At 48.0% G+C, this 23517-nt stretch overlaps 1 protein-coding gene across 1 annotated transcript in view; it reads right to left on the bottom strand.

Annotated features, from left to right (window-relative positions):
• ABLIM3 (actin binding LIM protein family member 3) overlaps positions 1-23517 on the bottom strand; it is a 145132-nt gene that overhangs the window by 32036 nt on the left and 89579 nt on the right. Inside the window, exons 8-13 of the mRNA XM_079915343.1 lie at positions 21633-21720; positions 10372-10430; positions 8079-8150; positions 2642-2797; positions 1055-1084; positions 425-554 (exon numbers count right to left, since the gene is read on the bottom strand). Of these exons, the coding sequence (XP_079771469.1) occupies positions 425-554; positions 1055-1084; positions 2642-2797; positions 8079-8150; positions 10372-10430; positions 21633-21720 (535 nt within the window). The remainder of the gene's footprint in view (positions 1-424; positions 555-1054; positions 1085-2641; positions 2798-8078; positions 8151-10371; positions 10431-21632; positions 21721-23517) is intronic.

Here is a 23517-nt window from a genome sequence, read left to right as displayed (position 1 = left end):
GCCCCTCCCTTAATTGCTCTGCCTGCTTCATCCCTAACCTCAGGGTGGCCCTCAGGTGAAGGCCAGGACACTTCCCCATTTCTGATCCTCTGGTTCTGCCTTCTGGATGGGACACGACAAAGGATGAGGATGGAGACGTTTTCTACCAGCCAGGATGGCTGGGCTTCCTGCCACTCCCCTCCCCGCAGCAGCACGCCACCCACCTTCTTGCTGCATCTCAGTACCATGTACCCTTCTTCTTCCCCTGCCAGTGGCATCTGCAGGGACTCAGTGAGGCCTGGGTGGCCATGAGCCTCCAGAGGACCAAGTTGTAATGGAGATAACCCAGGGAAGCCCCATGCTGTCTCAGCAGCTGGGGACATCTAGGCACTGTGTTGTCACCCCTGGCTCTTCCTGTCCCTTTGGGAGCTTCCCCCTTCCTTACCGGAGCGGTAATAGTGATGAGGAGAGCGGGAGAAGGTGGGGGACATGCCCTGCCGGCTGTAGGTGGGGGAGTCGATGTATCCTGGGCTGGAGGCCCGTCTCTGCCGGAGGTCCAGGTTCTCATAGATGTCCTGGGGGAGGAAGCAGGGCCATAAGCAAGATCTGCAATTAGGGGGGCCTATAGCCCAAGGGTCCAGCAGTCAGGTGGGGAAGTGACATGGAATCTGGGATCCCAGGGGCTGAAGCACCATTTTGCCCTTCTGAATACAGAGACCCCCTCCCTGGGTTACATGCACAGCCTGAGGAAGGCTGCAGAGACTTTCCAGGGCCTTCACCCATCACTCACATGCCCTTGAATGGAACCCGTGGGTCAGGACCCTGGAATCCTGGCCAAGGATCACAGAAGCATCAGGGAGGCCATCTCTGGGTAGAAAGGTTCGCTCCCAGCCATCTCTACCCTTTAAGCCACTGCCACTTCCTCCAGGTCATGCTTCTAAGTCTCCCTGTCTCTGCTTGCATTGGGGGAGCACCTTCAGGGGCTTCAGTGGGTGGGGGGTGGAAATTGGGGGTCTGCTTGGTCAGCATAAAGGACACAACTATAGAAAAGGTCTCCTGGAACCAGTTTAATTACCTGGGAGTAGGGAGATAAGGTCCCCAGCGACTTGGAAGCGAAGTTTGAAGGCAGCCATGGAAGGAGTGAAAGGAGAGAGAAGGGCAAGAGGGAGGGACAGAGAGTGGTTACAGGGAGCAGAGAGAAGCCTGCAGCTGCCCCTTGTCCCCCACCCCAGAGAACGGCCTCAGCTCCCCAGAATATCAGCAGTGCTCACGGGTGTGAGGAAACCTTGAGACTATGCTCTTTTTACAAATGGAAAAAACCACAGCCCAGAGAGGGGATGAGATGGCTCGGGGCCCCTCAGGGAAGAAGCGGTAGGGTCTTCACCTGGGCCCAGGCTTCCCCACCGCAAGCTCAGAGCCAGTTCATGGCCCTTCCCTGTGCCTCTACCAGTTCACGCCCTTCTGTGGCTCATAAGGACAGGACCCAGGGCAAGGCTCCCAAATGCAGGGCCAAGCAAGGGCCAGGCTGATGCCATCAATGCAGGAGTTGGGCCGGTGGTGGGGGGCAAGCTGGGGATGGAAGGCACTGCCTGCAGAGGGGATGGCGCTCAGCTCCAGGGCACCCAGGCAAGGCTGGACCGTCCATCCCATGCTAACACAGCTTCTTAAGTTTCCAAGACAAGGCAGAAGTGCAGACTCTTATGTGAAATCTCCTGATGTTTAAATGTTGACAACTCATTTACATTTTAAAAAGACACTCTGTGGGTGAAACAAAACAAATCTGGGAGCTGGCTGTGGCCCCAGTTTGCCATCTCTGGCTTCAGGAGAATCAGCTTCTACCAAACGCTTGGCCCCCTTTTCCTGGTCCATTTCAGAGGCCAGAACTTAAGAGAATCTCAGCATTGGGCGCTTAAACCAAATGGAACCCCATTCTCCTTAGAGAGGAAGGGGATAGTGGTGAAGTACGCATGAGGCCAGGGCTCCTTCTGAAGCTCCAAATGATCTCAGCTCAGGGGCCTGGGGTGGGGTGAGAAAACCTTCTGGGATGTAACCTGTCAGGACCTCCAGGGTAACAGCCACCCTGCCTTCTCCAGGAAACACTTTCTCTTGTCCAGCAACCATTTAATTATTTCAAAAGCCTTCTGATGTGTACTTTTTATGAGTGTCTCTTGCTCTGAGCACAGGGGCTTAAGGCCAGGGGCAGCACCCAGAGAACCTACCTAACTGGGGATTATAAACCTAAGTGGCCACTGAGCACAGCTGGGGATGGGAGCCGTAGGCTATGTATAAAATCTCTCCACTGTAAGAGAAACAACACCTCAGGTGATAAGTGGTCACAGGTTCTTGGCTTTTATGTTGGGGTTCTCAGAGAGTAGTGGAGATCAGGGAGAACTGGGGAGCCCATGTCCCGCCTATAGAGGGAGCTGCTCCCCATCTCTAGGTGGTAGAAAACACTGGTGTAGTGTTACCAGCTCCGATTTTTCAAGAGAAGCCAGATTTTGGATGAAATCACTTGATTTTTAAGTGTCGACTATAAATACCAGTTTAAAAGAGTCTGGGGGCCAACACTATGGAGGCTGAAGTCTCTGTGATGGAGGGGCCTGGGAACCCTGAGGGCCCTCCTCTCCTCCAATAGCCCCAGAGAGAGGGCAAGATGCCATACCTCTCCATAGCCACACCTCTCCAGCATCTCGTCGGACGTGTATCTGGAATGAGGCTCGTAGGAAATGAGGTCGGGGCGTTGTACCTCGTAGATGGACTTAACCTTGGGGAGAGCTGCCAGGTCTTTGTAATTAAGGATCTCATTATCCACTTTAGCCTGAGGAAGAGGGAAATGGACAGGAAAGAAGCAGAAAGATAAGCGGAAAAGGGGAGAGGAAACAAAAGCCAGGCACAGAGAGGTATGAGCTTCTCCAGCTAGGATGGAAGACTCGCAGAATGTGAGAATAAGACAGGTCATGCATTCCACCTGGGCTCACGCTGACACCACATTGACAGAACATATGTGTGAGGTCCTGTGCTGTATAGGAATGATCTCCTCCAAATGTCAGGATGCCTCTGTGTAGTAAGTGTCAATATTATTCTTATTTTTTAGGACAAAAAATTTTTAAAATTTGTATGGAAACACAAAAGACTCCAAATAGCCAAAACAATTATGAGAAAGAAAAATGGAGCTGGAGGAATCAGGCTCCCTGACTTCAGACTATATTACAAAGCTACAGTCAGCAAAACAGTATGGTACTGGCACAAAGACAGAAATATAGATCAATGGGACAGGAGAGAAATGCCAGAAATAAACCCACACACCTATGGTCAATTAATCTATTGACAAAGGAGGCAAGAATATACAATGGAGAAAAGACAGTCTCTTCAATGAGTGGTGCTGGGAAAACTGGACACCTACATGTAAAAGAATGAAATTCAAAAGAATCTAAATATACATTTCTCCAAAGAAGACATACAGGTGGCCAAAAAGCACATGGAAAGGTGCTCAACATCACTAATTATCAGAGAAGCGTAAATCAAAACTATAATGAGGTATCACCTTGTACCAGTCAGAATGGCCATCATCAAAAAGTCTACAAACAATAAATGCTGGAAAAGGTGTGGAGAAAAGGGAACCCTCCTACACTGTTGGTGGGAATGTAAATTGGTACAGCCACTATGGAGAACAGTATGGAGGTTCCTCAGAAAACTAAAAATAGAACTACCATATGATCCAGCAATCCTACTCCTGAGCATATATCTGGAGAAAACCATAATTCGAAAAGATACGTGCATCCCAATGTTCATAGCAGCACTATTTACAAGAGCCAAGACATGGAAGCAACCTAAATGTCCATCGACAGAGGAATGGATAAAGAAGACGTGGTACATATATACAATGGAATTATTACTCAGCCATAAAAAAGAGTGAAATAATGCTATTTGCAGCAACATGGATGGACCAGGAGATTGTCATGCTGGGTGAAGTAAGTCAGACAGAGAAAGACAAATATCATATGATATCACTTATATGTGTAATCTAGAAGGATGATACAGATGAATTTATTTGCAGAATAGAAACGGACTCACAGACTTCGAAAGCAGACTTATGGCTGCCAAGGGGGAAAGGTGGGAGCGGGGAGGAATAGACTGGGAGTTTGGGATTGACATATACACACTACTATACATGGAATGGACAGTCAACAGGGACCTGCTGTATAGCACAGGGAACTCTACTCAACATTCTGTAATAACCTATATGGGAAAAGAATCTGAAAAAGGATGGAGATATGTGTATGTATAGCTAAGTCACTTTAGCTGACTTAGCTACAGTACACCGGTACACCTGAAGCTGACACAACATTGTAAATCAACTATATTCCAACATAAAATAAAAAGTAAATTAAAAAAATATGATTCCTGTTTTCCAGATGAGGAAACTGAGGCTCAAAAGATTCTGCAACTTGTACCGCTTAGCCAGTAGGGCTGAATCCAGCCTTCCAAACCCCACACAGTGAGGGCATCTTCATTCACAGCATCCTTGAAGAAGATGATGAAGGTTGTAGAGACAGAATTAATCACGGCAGTAAAACACTAGCTAACACTTGACCACTTATTGTGAGCCAGACTCCATCCTAAGTCCCTCATATGGTTTAACTCCGTTAATCCATACAACCACCAACTCTAATAGTACATACGAATATTATCCTCGTTTTTGCATAAGGAAACAGGCACAGAGACATCAGTGAACTCGCCCAAGGTCACAGCTAATAAGTAGCTGTACCAGAATTCAAACCCAGGCAGTCTAGCCTGGGAGCCTGCCCCCTCCACTGGCCTCTCCTGGTTTCCCAGGATGGCGAGTTCACCGTCTTAACAACTGGCAGAGGGCTGCACTCAGAGAGCTGCTCCTCGCATCGAACTGAAGCGAGCCTCTACCTACCACCTGCCTTGGCCTGAGTGCAACCCTCTAGAACCACAAGGACTTAGACAGCTTCCCCCGCTCAGGACAGCTTCCATCTCGTGGCTCCTGAAGCCACGTCCTTTCCACATCTGCATCCTCCAGCCATTCCCTCTGTTTCTGGTCACCCGGTTTCTGCTATGGTCAGTCAGGATCTGTCCCCCAAAACCACTGTGTCTTACAAGGTCCTGAGATGAGGGAGATTAAGAGAGAATCCAAGGAGACTGTATTATCCTATAACGTTCTCCCAGTGTCTGGGCGGCCAGGTAAGTCTCAGGGCCAAGACTGCCATAGAGAGAGCAACTTTCATAAAGACCTTGGGACTGTTGATGTTTTAAACACTTCCCAAGGCCCTTCCACTCCTTCATCCCCATCCCATCCTACTGCTGTCTGGGCACCGTGCTGTTCATTGTCTGCTCACCTGAGACCCACTGCCCACTCCTCCTGGCCCTGGTCTGAGCTCTGAGGTCCCACGGACTGTGTCACAGGCTCCCTGGCTTTCAGCTGGGTTTGGCTAACGAGGGGCACCTGCAGGCTGAGGCTGAGTGGAGAGAGGGGCTGTGTACATGTCTCCCTTGCACCCGCCCTGCCCGGCCGTGATGGACTTGGCTCCCGTCCCGGCTGCTCTGCCACAGATGCAGCTCTGGCCAGCCCTTCCCTTTAGGCTTAGGGTGGTGACAGCCTCCTGCTGTTGCTGACTCTGGATGCCGCACTAGGTCTTGTGGGTTCCCTGACCCTGCCCACAATTTTGTACACACTCCCTCCACACTTAAACCCTTTGAGGTGTGCCATCTCATTTCTGCCAGAGACTGCCCAGCCCAGACACCCACAACTGTACCAATTCGGCAGGGTGTGGGTAGAGCGAACCTTATTAGGAGAGTCCACTTGCTGAATTGACTGCTGCCTTTTATCATGGGATGTTAGGTTTTGACCTTGAGAGCTCTTGGCATCTTACAAACTTGTCAATATTTATCTGGGCACTTTACTCCAAACCTCAAAAATACTAAATTTATATTTCTTCCTATACTTCCTTGTTTACTGGGTTATAAATGAGCCTTAGGTCTGGAGGCACAGTGATGGAACAGAAGCATCCTAACATAATTAGCCAGGAAGGAAGGAAGAGAACACATTGGGCTGGAGATGATTCTAGCAGTCAGTGGGGAGTAGAGCAAAGTTTGAAAGAACTTGCCCCCTCCAGGTTCACTGATCATTCTATTTTAATACCAAACCTCCGTATTTATGAACACTGAACCAATACTGGATCTCTCTGCCTGTTACTAAATGTCCCAAAAGTGGTTGGATGGATTCTTCCCTGAATTTGGAAACCATGTGTGGAACGGTCTGACTTAAAACGTGGCTCACATGACAAGGGCAGCCATTCCCCAGAGCAGCTGGAGGTGAGAGCAAAATACGGGAGGGGAGACACAGGCCAATGCTGGGATATGCCAGGGGTAACTGGTCTCAGTGGATAAGCCCCCATTTGAAGGGCACAATGGCAGGTGTCTCCAGCTGCTGCTGTTCACCTGTAGCGGGGCTGCTTCTCACAGGGGCAACTCTACGAGCTTCCTCCAGAATGCCAGGGTGAACGTCATCTGGGCCTAACTTAATTCACAAAATTTAAGGCGGCTTCCCAGAAGCACAGGGAGGCCAGCTGGGGGGTAGTGGCATTCTATGCAGCTGGGTGTGTCTGGTAACGCTCTTCTGGAGACATGCGCACGTTTGTCAGTAACCTTCTCACCCTGCGGGCTCTGAAACTAAGCTCATTAATCCTACTGTGGTCTGGCCCCATTCACAGCACCAGGGGAGCTATCATCTCTCTTGTTCTGGACTGGAATCTTCAATGAGGACAGCCTGTGATCAAAGTCTCTTCTCTTTTGTGGGAGCCACATGGCCGTGCTGACCCATATTGAAGTTGCAGTCAATGATAACTCTTACGTCTTTTTTTCATTTGAACAGAGGAAGAAAGGAAAGGAAATAGTCTCATCGATGGGCATTATCCAGGGATCGCGGACGAAACTGAATGTGGATCTGGAGTGAAATAATGATGAAGCAATGGTGGGCAGGGCCTACTCAGGGCTGGCTTGTTTGGGGACTGTCTCTAGAGCTTCTCATGAGGAGTGGGTTTCCTGCTCTGGACCACTTCCCTCCTTTCTGGTCTTCATGGCCCTTTGACATGAGAAAGGCTGCAAGAGGTGTGCTGACTGCCAGGCCCCTCCCCTGCTCACTGCAGTCCTCTCCGGCTCTGCGTTCCTCACCTCCGTTACCTAACTTCTGTTTATCTCTCGGGCGTGGGCTTAACTGTTTCTTCCTCAGGACTCTTCTCCCAACTGGTCCTAGACTGTCAGGTCCCTCTGTCCATCTGCAGCATCATCAGAGCACCCTGCACTTTTTCTCCCTGGCACTTATTAGAATGGCATCTGATTATCCATGGACTTATGGGGTCAACGTCATGAGGACAGGCAGGTGCAGCTCGCCAGAGCCCAGCACTTAGCCCAGAGGAGACATTCAAGGATGCATTTGCTTAATGAATGAATGAATAAATTACATATCCAAGGGACCTGTGAGGTCATCTGACTCAACTCTCGTCCGTTCTGCCACATCCCTGCAAATGAGGAGTGTCTCTGTGTTTTAATGCCTCTGGGGCTGGGAACTCAGACACATGCGCATAGTTTGCTCCATCCCTGGACTTCTCACACGACTAGAAAGCTCTTCTTTATGTTTGCAAACCCTTTATAGTCATGTTTCCACATTCATATGGCTTCTTCCTCCTGTCTGCCTCTTTATCACACGCCACTATCTCCACATCAACATCCCCCCCAAGACCCACTCCAAACACCACTCTGACCCAAATTTCACTTTGCCCTGGCCTCAAGGACTCAGGGGGAAGAGGCACATCATTATTGGTTTCAGAGCTTCTCCTGAACTTGATGTTATCCCCGTAACTATTTACAAGGCTGTGGGTTCCGTGAGGGTCCGTGTCCTCCCTGTCCCCGACTGCATCCTCAGGACCTAGCACGGAGTCTAGCACATGACAGGCACACACTAGACATTGGCTGGATGGAAACCTGACTGCTGTCTTTGGCTGTCCTTAGAGACTCTTTAATTAACAGGCCTGGGGATGAGCAAGGCTGTTCGGTGGCTGAAAAGGGATACATACGCAGATGACTCGGTTGGGTGACCCGATGCTAGATCCAGGGGGTGAGATGGAAGTTTCAGACGTCCGCCTATGCTGTGGGAGAGATGAAGACAGAGGTTGAGAGACGGCATGTCCAACTTTGTGGGGAGGGGGGAGATGCGGCTATAAGAACGCAGTTCTTCGGGGAACATTAGCAATACTGCTGAAAGCACTCTCTGGCTGTTTCTGTACTGTCTCTTTATTTTCTGCCTTTTTAATCAATGTCTGATTGTGAATGAAATTGGAAATGCACAGGACTTTATGCTGTTGAACAGGATTTTTTTAAACATATTTTTAATTGGCCTTTTAGATAGGAAGCTACTCATAAAACTCTTCATTCTGGCTTATCCCAGTCAATAGTGTATTTACTTTAAAGGAATAAAACTGGTTAGCATCATTCCTTAGCAGTTTGTTTATACAAAACATAAAGGTAGGTTAAACGTCATGTAATTGCACAACATACTGATTCTTTTTATAGTGTATCCATTGCAAAATGACATTAACCTAAGTGAGAAACTTAAAAAATCTTTCTCTGGACAATGGCAATGATGGACTCATGGCTCCTTTAACAGAACAGCACGAAGTTTATCTTGCTGCATCTAAGAGCACGATGTGGTTAAAAAGTAAACAGATTGGAAATCAAGGACCGCTGGTAAACTATGCGATGTTAGGGATCCTGAATTCCTGATCTGTGAAATGCAGGGGCTGGTCTCAAGGACTGCTACATTCCCTCCCAGACCTCCCATCCTGCAACTTAAAGCATTCTAAGTTGGACTATATAGCACTGCTTCCCAAACTGTAGACTGTGAGCTAGCGTGGCTCTGGGGAGATGAATTTTGGCAGAAAGTTTGATAATACTGAGTCACAGAGCGAGAGAATAAAATGTAAAATTCTACTTCAGTCCCCTTGGTTAGATCAAGGAGGAAGTCTTAATTTGGTCCTAATACATTTCAATAACAATTGCTAATTCCACCTTCCACACCTCACCCACCCCTCCTTTTTTTTTTAAATAAAGAGAGTTCAGGTAACATGATTTAGCTAGAATTTCTAAGAGTTATTGTTATGAAATATTTCATTTTCAATGAATTTATTTTAGGGTTAACCTTCTATTTATAAAAAATAATACTGGTTTTCCACTGGGTGATATAAAGTTTTATTTTAAAATAAGTTTGATGAAGTAAAAAGTAGTGAGTTGACGTAAAGAAAAAAATGAAGCATATAATAATACGGGTGATACACAGATACAGCAAAAAGCATCGGGGTTGTAGAGGGATAACTGAAATTTGAGAAATGCCAACAAAGAGAAGGAAACTGTGGAAGAAAAGGACAATAAGGTTTTCTTAGACCTTAAAAGGGAGAGGCCTTGGAAGAAACAGGGGAAAAAACTCACAGCTCAAAAAAAATATGCATCAATAGACCAGCTCTTTCACAAATGAAACAGATGAGATGGCAAAGGGGATAATGTTTAACCAGCTGGTCAGAAATTGTACACATGTGTTTTTAGTTGAGATTCTAGCAGGTAACTTTAATAGCATCCCAAGGGCCAAGTTGATATCTGGGGGCCAGAGTGTAGAGACACCCCTGCACACAACCCAGGTCTCCCCTCCATACCATCAAGGACTCAGGAGCTGTGCCCCACCCCTCTTGCAGTCCTTGGATCAAGAACCCAGAGTCACAGGACTTCCTAGTACTTGTCAGAGCACAGTCACTCAGAGGGACACAGGTCCTCAGCTGCTCTAGCGTGTGCCTGGGGACGCTGGCTGTGCTTCTGCCCGGTTGCATTACTGTGGGCAAGTCACCGCCCTCTTTAAGGCCTTGGTTTTCTCACAAGCAAAGCAAAGACACAATTCCTAACCCACCTGCCCAATGGTGTTAAATCAAATCAGACGGTGGCTGTGAAGATGCCTTGCAAACTGTCCATTTCTGTGACAATTTTAACCACTGTTATTAATGACCTTCGGCTGGGGAAAAACCATGGCCTACGTGCCTCAGAGAGGTCACCATCTTGGTAAGTAATGGGAAGGGTATAGCCTCACCCCAGAAACACTAAAAACTCACATTCATACAGTGCTTTACCATTTTCAAAGTGCTCTCACATCCAACGTCTTAATCCCTTCGAAAACCCCATTGAGGTGGATGTTACTATTAAGGAAATCCAAGGATACAGGCACACATTTGAAAGTGTACACACTAAGGAGTGACTCTCTAGGAAAGCACAGTGCCCCCAGCCTGTGGCTAGAAGTAGCTGGTTTGGTATCACCACCAGCTTGCTTACCTTTAACTTCTTCTCTGCCCGGGCTGCCTGTTTGCAGATGGGGTGCCAAACCTCAGAGCCTAAGGGGCCAGGAAAATAACAAAGCCTCAGACCTTTCACACCTACTAGAATTTGGGGTCTCTCCCCATCCTCCACCTCCGTTTACTCCCCTGCACAGCAGCCAGGAGGACCCCCTGGTTTTCAGACCTCTGCCGCCACATTGATTCAACCACCCATGCACTCTGCCTGTCCAAACCCTGCCCTTCCTCGAGGTCCACCTCTCACATGACATCCTGTGATCCTTCTTACCTGGCAGCTGGGAGTGACTTCTCTCTCCTCTATGATCCATCGTTCTTTGTCCCAGCAATATGGTCTTAAAACATAGTAGCTTGTGGATGTATCACTCCCACTAAATTAAGAGCTCCTTCTGGGTGGGAGCTGAGCTCTCTTCATTGCTGGGTCTCCCATGGCATCCAGCATGGGGCTTTGGTCTCAGCAGAGGCCCCGTACATGTTTGTGGGGTGATTACATGAGCGGACGATCGGCAGTGAGTGACACAGAGCAGGTGGTCAATAAATATTTGTTGAATGAATGAATGGCAGTGGAGGTGAAATAAAGTGACAGACTGCGGTGAACTCCAGCCTTCCTTTCTCTTCAAAGACTTAACGACAGTCTACCAGAGCTATCACATTTAAGGGGAGGGGGTGTCATGATGTATATATTCTGCTTGAGAGCACTATCCTGACCTGCTAATTTCTAAGAGACTCCAGACTCTTCAAACTTAGCATAGTCGGCTGCCCACATTCTCTTGTGGATGGGGGTCCAGTTGGCCAGCCCCAAATCGGAGAGGCCAATTTGGAAAGGCATGAGCAACAGGTGGCTGGTCATGTGCTGAGAAGAAGCCCCAAATATTACACATTCCCCAAAGAAAGGACAGGTGTCCTGGATTAGAGGGAAAAATAGGAACATATTATCCCTCTGGTGCCACTGCTCTTGTAATCAACCCTGAAAGGAAAGGAGCCAGCAAATGGCTAGATTCCTGAGCTCCCAGATGGCATTTGTCTGACTTCGTTTTTAGAATATCTTTTCCATTATGGTTTGTTGCCTGGAACCCCTAGGACTGGATACTGGCTAAGTGACAGGGGGGTGGTGTAAGGTTGAACAATGAGGGGTAAAAACATGGTGGTGAGAGGAGGGGCCCAAAGTAAGGAGCCCTGCTGGGGCTCTGCTCCGTCCCACTTGCTTCATCTGAATAACAACGAGGAGGGCTTTGGATGGTCTTGGAGATTATATCTTAAAAATCCTAATTCTAGGGCCAGTTTTGTCACTTGTGGGATGGGGCTCTCTGATTCTTCTTTGCTGATGTTCCTGGGTGTTCCTAATGGGTTCTGCATGAGATTACTTCCTTCGAATGTAAAGTGCAATGGCTCTCAAAGCCCAGTAGAGGGACCCTGGGTCTGCAGCTTGATTCGGCAATCTTAGGGTGTGTCCACTACCAAGTGGTGGGGTTGGGATCCTAGCTTCGGGAATTATTAGGGAGAGCATTTCTGGTCCTCTCCGAGTTGCTGCTGAATCCACCAGAAGTTGTTTATTGCAGTGGCTTTGGCAGGAAGCACGTTACAGGTCACTGTAGGAAATGGATCAGGTGGACACAGATGCCTCAGAAGGTTGTGAGATTAAGTGAAAGAGGCAGAGGCACAGGGAAGGTAAAAGGAAGGTTCTCAGAGGGGGAAATGGTGTGTAAAGCGAGGGCATCAGACTAGATGGTCTCTCCATGCCATTGACGTATCTGTTCTGAAATAAGGCTGAACCACAGATGGCTTCAGCATTCTGCATACGGGAAAGCAGGTTTTTATAAGAAGTGTGTGTGGGGGGTGGATGGGTGGGGGAGGGATCAAAAGGGAGAAAGAAACTATAATTAGAAATTTTAAAAAAGCAGAAGTTTGGGTTTTGGCAGTATATCATTTAAATTAAAGAGGGAAAGGATTTGTTGGAGGTTAGCAATAAACTTAGGTAAATGAAGGTAAGAAAAGATGATTTGTTCATGAAGACCCCTGTAAGATTAGGGTCTGCATATGTCATCAGTCAATAGCTCTCATCCTAAAAGACTACCTGATTCAGAAATGAATGAGTGACTGGTTGGATCCCATCTTCGTATTTTAGAAAAAGAGACAGACTGATATGCACCCACAGGACAACGGTAATCAGGATGGAGAGGTGACTCAAAATTAGGCCTTAAGGCAGGGTCTTCTCCATGGAGAAGAGAAGACATAACAGAATGGGGAAAAGGGTTTTTGAATATTTTAATGCCTCTCTGTGGGAAGAGAGATTAACTTGCTCATCATGTCTTATAAAGTAGAACAAGGATTAAGGGCAGGGGAGTGGGAAGTACAAAGTATTGGGTGCACTTTTTGCTTGTTAGACTCCTGATTCCACGAGTTACACGCTCATCCTCTGAGACTATCACCCACAATTCCAGATTCTGCAGTTAAAACCTCCTGTAAATGTGATGGAAGTGAAGGATTAGCTATTTCTGTATCAGCTGACTCAGAGATAGAAACCTAGATCTCCAAAACTGTCCCTCAGCCAGGCATTAAGGCTGTTTTTAATCCTTAGCGGAGTCAGCATTCAGCCTTCTCTCTCTGACTGGTTACAGCACACACCATACCTGTAACACTGTGGATTATTTAAGGTTTGGGAACCCACCCACCTCTCTGCCAGGCCTGTAAATTCAATTTGCTAACACCATTTTTTTTTTTTTTTCACATTAGTGGAGATTACAATACCAAAGCTGGAGCTGGTGCCACAGTCTTCCAGAAGCCCAGCCAGGCTTACAGACACAGCAGGGACTGAAACCGGCCCACCCGAAGGTTCTGTTTGGCCAACGCAGTGTTTTTTGTTTTGTTTTGTTTTGAAGTATTTTTGAAGATGAATGCTTTCAGACCCTGCTGTCTGCCTCCTGGCCTTTCTCGCTCGTTTAAGTAGGCATTGAGTTTTCAGCTTCTGATCCCAGCCAGATGGTTAGGTTTCTTCTCTGGATTTCTCTTGATCATAACAGGGTGAGGTTTCCGAGCTCTGCCTTTATGGTAGAAGCACTATCTTTCTGACACAGCCTTGCTAGGACCTTGGAAAGGCTCCTTTAAAATCCACCCTCGAATAAACAAGCGTGGTGTATCCATATAATGGAATATTATTCAGCTGTAAAAAGGAAGGAAACACTGACACATGGTACAATGTGGATGGAGCTGGAAAACATTACACTAAGTCAAAGAAGATAGACACGAAAGGCCACATCTTTATGAAATACCCAAAATATTCTGTCTTGACACAGAAAGCAGATTCGTGGCTGCCAGGGGCTCAGGGGAGGGGAATGGGGAACACCTGCTTAATGGCTATGGGTTTCCTTTTGGGGTGATAAAAATATTTCAGAACTAGATAGAGGTGGTGGTTGCAGAGCACTGTGAATGTACTAAAAGCTCCTGAAGTGTTCACTCCGAAATGGTTGATTTTATGTGAATATTACCTCAATTAAAAAAATTCCTCCCCACCCCCGTCATTAGGGGGACCACTTCTGTGAACCATGGGGCACTCTTCTCTTCACTTGCTACTAAGTGTTCCAATCTCAGCAGGAGGAAAAGAGTGAGCCCTTTTGTTGAATTTGACATGTAATAACAACAATATCATTGCTATAATCTTGGCCACTGGGAAATCTTCACCATATATGAGGCAATTTATGTATTATTTAGTGTAATATTCTTAAGACGTTCCAATCCTGGTTACATCGTTCACTAGCGGCATCGTCTAGAGCAAGTCAGTTACCTCTCTGTGCTTCAGTTTTCCCATCTAGAAGATGGGATGATTACAGTACCTGCCTTGTAACATTTGTTGTGCGGATTCATGAGTTAATGCACGTAGAGCACTGAGAACAGTGTCTGCCAAGAGCAGGCACTATGTAAGCGTAGTTGTTGTTGTTATTATCTCCTGTCCCCTACCCAAACCCCCTGTTTGCCAAGATCTAGTTTGGGTGAGGGGAAAGGAGTAATGGAGAGACTTGAAGGTGGTGGGTGGTGTTTACTCTCCTACTCCCAGAGCAGAGGGCTGGCTGGGCAGGTGGAGTCACTGAGCAGAAGCTGGGCTTAGCTGCCGGCGCACCCTCCTGGAAGGTTGGGCTGGTGCCCAGGGATGAGGCACCACGGGAGAAGTGGAAAAGACCGGTTTGCCTGGACCTGACATGATCAAGTGGGCTTGAAGCTTAATAAAGAGCTTAAGGGAGAAAAGTGCTTGGCTACTGTGATGCTGGTTACCATGAGGATATCAGGCAGGACAAGCAAAAGAGAATGGCAGTCCCGAGATGCCCAGTAATTCACAGGATACTACTAATAACAGTTAGGACCATAATTCAAATGTATTGAGTGCTTCATCTGTGTCAGGCACTGAGTATTCTTATTATTCTTATTGTTATTATTATAACTAATATTTAGAGAGTGTCTGTGCCAGGCCTTATGCTATGTACTTTATAACAATGGTAATTGAGTAAAAAATAATAATGATCAATAACATATGCTGAGCCCTGTGCTAAGTGTTATCAATAATGATGGTAATATTGACAGTAACCAGCATTTATTAGTCATGGCTCAGGGGGAATGGCCATTTCTACACGACTGGGTGTTTATCATGAGCTTGCACTGGTGGAGCTGGTGGCGCCAGGCTCTATGCTAAGCCTTTCCCATGCATTTGCTCATTCAGTCCTCACTGAGCCTGCTGACATAGGCCATGGTTATCACTGTTTTCAGAGAGGGAAACTGGGGTTCGGGGAGCTTAGATGTTTTGCTTGCTCGCCCATCGCTGTCTCCCTGCCCTGGCCTGGGTGTGGGCATGCAGCCAAAGTCAGGCTCCTTGGAGTCTCTGGGGCTTCACTGTGCCCACGGTGCCCAGGAGCTGGCCGTGCCCTCCTTCCCCTGACAGGGAGGCAGTCAGTCTGGATCAGGAGAGCATGAGGCCACGCACAAAAAGGAGCAGGGAGAAGACCCACTTGCTGCCCCCGTGGGCCCCTCAACCCGGCTGTGCTGCTCCTGGACTCTCCTAAGTTCTGTGAGCTCATCAGTCCCCTTTTACCCAATGCTGCTCGAGCTGAGTTCCTGCCACCTAAGAAGTCCAGACCAATAAAACATCTCATTGAACTAACACCCAAGCATCTGACAAGTTCCTGACTTGCCCGGCAGGCAATTTTGTTTCCCAGAAAAGAGGAAGCAACCAGGGAAACTGCTACTCTGGACCTAATTCTGACCAACATGGACAAACTGGCTGGTGAAGTAGATGTGACATGTAACCGGTGAGAAAATCGCCACGCTGTCTTGAGTTTGTGGCGTGAGGAACAAGTTGGAAACAGACTATCTACATACAAACCTTAAGCTACTATGCTGTAATATTTTCTGTATGATTCAAGATGTTTGGTAACCCTAAAAATCTAAAACAAATTTGCAGCTCATCAAAAATGAAAATGCACTCTGTTTAAAATGAAATATGCTTCGAAGACTCAGACTTGAGGAAATGTCAATTTAGTTCAGTTAACAGGCTACATTTGAAGAGTCTAAAATTATGTAGCAGGATTGGGGAAACAGAAGATTTAAAGTTTTTAAGCATAACTCCTACAACCTAAGCTGTCAGTAGAGAGATCCAATTTAAAATAACAATGTTAAGCTACTAAATTATAGCACCAATATTACGTTAGTGCCTTTTAAAGTGTGGTTTGACGAGATGTGGAGATGATGACTGAGGGCTGGTGTCCACAGTCCATAATGATGGGCGGCACCTCTCTTGAACATCTGTCAGCTCAGGGCACCTCTTATGAGGTACTTGTCAGAGGGAAATGAGGCCTCGGCTAAATACCAATGGCTTCTCCAGCTGAGCCAGAAAGACACACCTCCTGGTACCAGGACCTTATATCATCTAAACTGAAGAAAAAAAATACATGGTCTGAAATAGAGTCAGTTATACAAGAGAAGGCTTTGGTGTAATTATCAAAGAAGCTTTCAGGGCTCTGTTTTGGATTTGCATTAACCCAGAACTAAAGCTTTTCACTTTATTTTGGGCCATGGACAGCTCTGAAAAGTTGATAAAAGCTACAGACCCTATCCTTAGAGAAACACACCATATGCAAAATCTGGCAAGCAATGCCGGGGGATTCATCAAATTCAGAAGGGCAATTATGAACCACAGGCTAAGAATCCTGATAATAAATGGAAAAAATTGCCTTTAACAAACCAAGCAAGACAGGCCAGCTAACCTTGGCTCAGGGATCTAACCTGTCTATGAATGGCTTTTAGTTCACAGGGTTGTGAGGATAAAATGAGATACTGCATTTAAAAGTAAAGTGCTTGGCACATAGTAAATGCTCAGCATATATCAGCTGGTGGCATTTATTATTATTATTATTAGGACCTACAATTTGTTATAATACTTTTCCTTAGCAGCAAGATTTGTCCTAGGATCTCATAAATAATTTCCTGCCTGGTAGGTTTTAATTAAATATACAAATGAGAGCAGAGACTTATTCGAAAACATACAGCTTAAATCCTATGTTTCCAGTGTTATGCTCTGTCTCAGGTCCGCAGAATAGGAGTGCATTTAGTGTAGACAGAAGGAGAGAAAAAAGCCTACCTTTCCTTTTTCCCGGGTACAGGCACATTTAGAACAAGAGCAAATCTATCTCACAAACCACATTTTGGGTTTAGAAAAATTCCCACAGATCCAGCAACTGTAACCTTTGTGATATTTGTATAAGTTTTGCCCTTAACCTGCAGCATTTTGGTTAATATTTTGCTGCATAAAATCAGTGACCTAATTTCCTGGTGAAGCCCAAATGAAGGGTTTGGACAATAAACAGATTAGAAATCTGGCAACTTTACAAAAACAGTTAAAAGACTGCACAACAGAACTTGAAACAAATAAAAGAAAACTTGCTCCTGTCTCCTGGCGCCCCGGAAATTCTTATCCAGACAGATGTCAGACTTCTCCCAATTAGAGTCCATCAGAAAGCCATTACATAGCAATTAAAACACAAACAAACTGACCAAAAGAACCTCCTGAGGCTGGTTGCCAGTTACATAGTATGTCCGGCCACGGGAATGACAAGACAGGGTTTGTAAGATTTGCAGGCTTCCTAACCCACTCTCTTGTGTGCACGTCGCTTTGTGGGGCACTTGGCATCTTCACATTCGTCCTCCCCTCTAATATTCTTGAGGCCCTTGTGGAGAACGCTTGCTCTCTGCGCAGCGGGTATGTGGGCCTGCCTCGGTTTCTCCACCGCGTTAATGCTTCCTGCCCTGTGGGCCTTCGCACCTGCTGTTCTCTCTGCTGCCACACTCTTCCCTCCCCCCCTCACGCTCCCACCTCCTACTCAATGTCAAGGTCTTGGCTTGCAATTTCCCTTCCTCGGCATAGCCCCTCCGGGCCTCCCAGACTAGATGAGGAGCCTTATAACATACTCCAGTTACTCTCAAACCTCCCCTTCACAGCGTTCATCGCAGCTTGTCACTGCGTGTTTGCACTTCTGTTTGATTAAAGTCGGTCTCCCGCTACTGAGAGTAAACTCCACCACGGAAGCAAGCACCCCTGCCTCGTTCATTTCAGGGCGCCTGGCACAAACATGCCCTCCGTTTGAGTGGATGAATGAAAGACGGTGTAATTATCCTTATTTTACAGGTGAAGGAAGAGACCTCAGAGAAAGAAGTTACTTCTCAAGGTCACAGCCCATTAGCAGAAGTGCTGGTGCTTGGACCCAGGTATCCTCCTGGCTGGTTCTCACCACTCCTATGCTGCCTGGAAGGACAGTTTTCTTGCCATTTCTGGGGAATATAATTTTGAGTCTTGGTACCCCTGCCTGGAGAGGGCGTCCAAGGCAAACACAAGGCCAGCTTTCAGTGATAGCAGAAACCCCTGGTGGCTGCCACCCCTGAGAAGCCCACAGCCCGAGTCAGCATGACTCTAGCAGCGGATGGCCTGGACCCCCTCATTCCAGGATCACTCAGCATCCCTCGAGGCAGGTCCTTGAATGCCCTACAATTACTCCCACTCTCCCAGAAGCCCGGGTTGGGGTGGGGGGTAGGGATGGGGATAATTAAGGAGGGGGGTGACAGGCCCTTCTTTATCACCAAGAATGTCTCCACGTCCTGGAGGCATTTCTGCTGAAGGTTTGATTGTGCGTTCTCTCTCATGATGACAAAGCTACCCCATCACTTAACTCTTTCAGCATTCTGTGAAGTTCTGGTCCAAAGCAGGGCTTAGAAGATACTGATACATGAGGATGTGAGCCCCAGGAGAGCAGGGAACTTGTGGGACTTGCTCACGGCTACGTCTCTGGTTGTTAGGACAGCACTGGGCACACAGGCGGTGCTCAACAGGTATCTGCTACATGAAGGAACTAAAAGCTTTCTGTGTGTCAGGAACTTACTATATTGCTATATTATAGGGACTGTTACTAGCCCATTTTATGGCCTAGGCAATAGGGGTTTAGAGAGTTAAGAGATTTACTCAAGGTCAAAAACTTACTAAACAGTGGAGCCAGGATTCAAAGCACTAAATGGGCGATTAGGATTGGTAATTCAGGCAGTAAGGGCAAGACCTTGATTTCTCGTGATATGAACATGAGAGCAGTTTCAACACTAGGAAATATCTTCATCAAAGAAGGGGGAGAGGAATTCATGCAACAAACTTTCAGACCAAGCACAAAGTCCAGATTCTCAGGGTCCATGAAGGTACCACACAGTTTGCTGAGACTCATGTGGGCTTCCCAGCATGTAATTGCATGTTCCTGCAGCAGGAACCACTCAGGGACCCAGGCACTGAGGGATCAGTGCTCATGGAAAGGGGGAGGCCTAGTCCTTCAGAGATCAGAGTAGCGGGCAGGGCTCGGGTCTCAGGAGGCAAGATGGGGAGAGCCCTGGAGTGGGAGTCATAAGGCCATGTCCCCCTTTGCCCCCTGTACCCTTGAGCTCTCATGCAAATCTCTTCGTGTCTCTGGGGCTCACTTTCCCCATGTATACAATGAGGGCTGTTACTTTACAGCCTAGAGTGACTCCTGGGATCGATTCACCTCTAATACCTGCAAGACTGTACATACAAGTAAGTAGCTGTAGAGTCTCACAGCATCTTAGAAATGGTCATCTCGCTCAGTCCAACAAAGGAACCCTGCTCTAACCCTCCTAGGAGGTGGCATGAGATTCTGCTGAATAGCTCTAGGCTAGTGGTTCTCAACCCAGGTTGATTACGCCTCCTGGGGGACAGACATGTGGCAACGTCTGAGATATTTTTGGTTGTCGCAATGAGAAGGGGTACGTTATTGGCATCTAGTGGGCAGAGGCCAGGGATGCTACCAAACACCCTGTAGTACACAGGGACGTCTCCACACGGAAAGATTATCTGGCCCCATATGTCAACAGTGCTGAGGTTGAGAAACTGGCTCTAGGCAAAGGGGATTCATTACATGTTGAGGGAACTCCTGGCATGGGCATGTGTGGCTAGGACAAGCTTGATAGGAACATATGCTCCTTGTAATGGCCCCCCTGACCTTCCATCTGCCTTGTGGGGAAACTGGGAGGAAGGTTTCTCCCCAAGAAATGCCCTCCCCAAGACGGCTATTCAAACAGCTGCGGATGGCTAGTACAGCAATTCAGCCAACAGCGATCACCTGTAGAGTGAGCGCATGTGGGTCAATGCCAGGGCTGAGGGGCCAACGTCAGAAGCAAGGTTCTCAGGGAGATGGCCAACGGCTCAATGCAAGCTGGAGGGGACCAGGTGCAAACAAAGGGCTGAGGGGGTTGCAGGAGGAGGGACTAGTGAGTTGTGGGTGGGGCTGGGGCCATTTGGGGAGTTTCTGAAGTGGGCAGTGCCTAAACTGAGCCTACAATGGTAGGCGCTCCAAAGTAAGGCACACAGGACACAGTGTTCAGGACGCAGGTGAAGAGCATCTACTCGGAGGCACCAGGACCATGAGATCATCCGAGGGGCTGAACACCGTCCCTGCCACAAGGTCCAGCCTGGCCAGCCCTGCCCACCTCCCACCTCATCTCTCACCTTCTGGCTGCACCCGGACACACTGGCTCCTCTCGGTCTCCCACACTTGCCATTTCCTCACCACCCCCCCTGCCAGAGGCTGGCAGATTCAGTGCCCTCAGGTTGGCGAATCCCATCCCTCCCCTCTTTGCCTAGTTAACACCCACTCGTCCTTTGAACCCCAGTTCCCAGCCCACTGTCAGGGAACCTTCCCTGCTGCCCTCCCCACCCCGTCATGTGCTCTCACAGTCCCACACTCCTCCCCTTCGTACAGCTGCTCACAGTTGACAGGTATTTGTGTGACTACTGACCATGGTCCACCTCCCCCCTGGACTACAGGGCAATGGAGGTAGGGTTGAGGTTGGAATTCACTGTGGACCCTGGTGCAGAGCCTGCACCTGGTGGGGGCTCGAGAAAGAGTATTTGAATGGACGAAGGAATGATTGGAAGTTGGCTTGGGCAGCTGAAGTGTTGAGTTTGTTCAAGGCAGTTTGAGCCCTCAGTGAGAGGGTCTTAACTCCTAGGCTGAAGTGTGTGTACCTCACGGGTGAGCAGGGATGGGCCCTGGAGACCTCTCGAAAGGGCTCTGCCGAGAACACTGTAATGCCTGGGAATGATGGACTGGGCAGAGGATGGAGGACTGAGCAGCACCTGGGGACTAATTAGGAGACTGGTGCGAGGATCCTGGGGTCAGAGGGCTGGACCCCGGGAAGCGGCAGAGGGAAAGCAGCTCCGATTTGCTTCTTGGAGACTCTTGGTTCCCTCCCATTCCTTTTGGTGCATCCTGAGAGTCTGTGGGAAGACTAAGCAGCAGCCCGGTGGGATGCTCTGAGATGGGGGGGAAGGGATGGGAGAGGGAGGTGGGGGTGTGGGGGCTGTGATGGTGCAGACACTCTGTAACTCAGACATCCTCCTGTTCTCTGACCCCTTGGCCCCAAGCAGCTCAACCTACCACCCACTGGCAGAGCCAGGGCAGTCTGCTCAGAGAACTGCCAGGGAAGCAGGCCAGCCGAGCAGCCGGCGGAGGCACACAGGGACAGAAGGCAGATTACACGTCACTTCACATTAGCCACACCGGCAACTTTCCCGAACCACCCAGAGAGGGGCAGATGAATCACAATTCTGAGGACAAGCCAAAAGCACAGACAACACTGAGATGGAAGGAGACCGTATCTCCTTTCTACTCATGAGGGAATAGGAATGCCTTACAGAGGGTCAGGTTTGCTCACCTGTGAGGTACATCTCCTCTCCTTCGGTGAACATCTGGTGGCAGCGTACACATCTGGCACAGGTTGGGTGGTAGTGCTTCCCTCCTGCCTATGGAAATAAAAAGATAAAAGAGGTCAGAGCTGGGGCTGCCATCCAGTGGGGCAGGTTGGGTTTGAACATTTCCTAACTCATTAGTGTTGACGGCATCTTCATAGCCCTGAAGCTGGTTGGGAGTCTATGCAGGGGAGTCCAGAGCAGTCTAAAAGTTCACCAGAAGCTTGGTGATTCCATACCATGCGTATCTGATGGCATTCAGGGGACTTCCCTGGACACCTGTACTTCTATTCCAGCAGTGAAAGGGCCATTTGAAGCCCACTGGTCCTACCTCCTTATTTCCAGATGAGAAAACAGCCTTACTTTGAGGACATCCCAGCATGTCCCCAAGAATGAGCCCTTACCACCAGAGGTACCTGACATGGTTTTAAGTGGCACAGAGACCTTCGGTTTAATGACACTGGATCCGTGAAAAAAAAAGATGTCCTTTTTAATCCTCTATCAATTCTTCTGACTTTTTCCAAGGAGAAAGTACCAGTTTGGTATAGTATGTCTTTAACATCTATCCAAAACTTAATAATCTACCTTTTTTTTTTTTTTTTTTTTTTTTTTTTTTTTTGCGGTACGCGGGCCTCTCGCTGTTGGGGCCTCTCCTGTTGCGGAGCACAGGCTCCGGACGTGCAGGCTCAGCAGCCATGGCTCATGGGCCCAGCTGCTCCATGGCATGTGGGATCTTCCCAGACCGGGGCAAGAACCCGTGTCCCCTGCATCAGCAGGCGGACTCTCATCCACTGCGCCACCAGGGAAGCCCACTAATCTACCTTTTTAAGAATAAGAACAGATGTGAGGCTTGGAGACTCCACTAGGGCTATATTTTCTCAGTCACTGGCAATATGGCAAGTGATCCTGGTTTTCCTGTTATATTACATAAGTTTTCTTGTGTGTAAAGGAACCAACTTGAAGATAAGTTATAGCATTAAGTAAGAATGAGCACACGAGGCTCATAGGCATGGAAAAAATTGTGAAAGTGCCACACTTTTAGGGCTCAGTGGACAAACAAGGGCACCCACAAAGCCAGGACCTATTGGGGAGTCTCTGACCCTCAGGCAAGTCCCATGACTGCTGTACCTGGGAATCTCCACCCCATCCCCAGTTCACCCCAGTCTGACTTTGGTGAGCCCCCTTCCCTATTCCCACTTTCCTTCCCTACCCATTATTTCAAGTAAAAATGGAAATGATGTGCAGCTGAGAATTCCTCTCTTGGGGGAAGAAACAACCCTCAGAGAAGGCTGTGACTCAAGGTCCCACTGGAAGCCAGGAGCAATGTTGGAGCTGCTCCCTGGAGGGCCGGTCACCAGCCCAGTGCTCACTTCCAGGCCGACAGTTCTGACACTGCGGTCCCAGCCAAGAGGACCTGGCACATGAGGGCCCTTCACTGGCAGCTCTAGAACTGCTATATGGGAGGGGCTCGGTGCAGCGATTGGGTTGGAAGGTGGGGCTCATTTTGAAGGTATATGTTGCACGTTACAGCAGGGTTTTATTGGGGGGGATATAACCTGGGGGAAATTGATGGATACTGGGATGTTGTTAACGGCCCCCCCAGACATCACTTGGTCTGATGTTAACGGGTTCCTTCCAATTCAAAAAGTATAACTGTATAATGCTGAAGGCTTCTCCCTGAATCTTCTGGGGGTGGGGGAGGGTTGGTTGGGCATGGACTTATCTATTCTGGAGAGACTTGATTTATTCTAAAAATTTAGCAAGAATGTGGAAAGGGCAGATTTTTTAAAAAGGAAAAAAAAAATCCCAAATCCCTTTTTTTCAGTCTTGGTTGTTTGCATGGCTCCCACC

This window comes from Stenella coeruleoalba (assembly GCF_951394435.1).
Source record: "Stenella coeruleoalba genome assembly, chromosome: 3".
In the NCBI taxonomy this organism is placed as follows: domain Eukaryota; kingdom Metazoa; phylum Chordata; class Mammalia; order Artiodactyla; family Delphinidae; genus Stenella; species Stenella coeruleoalba.
Note: the sequence above shows the minus strand (reverse complement) of the source record. Positions and strands in the feature narration are given on the sequence as shown.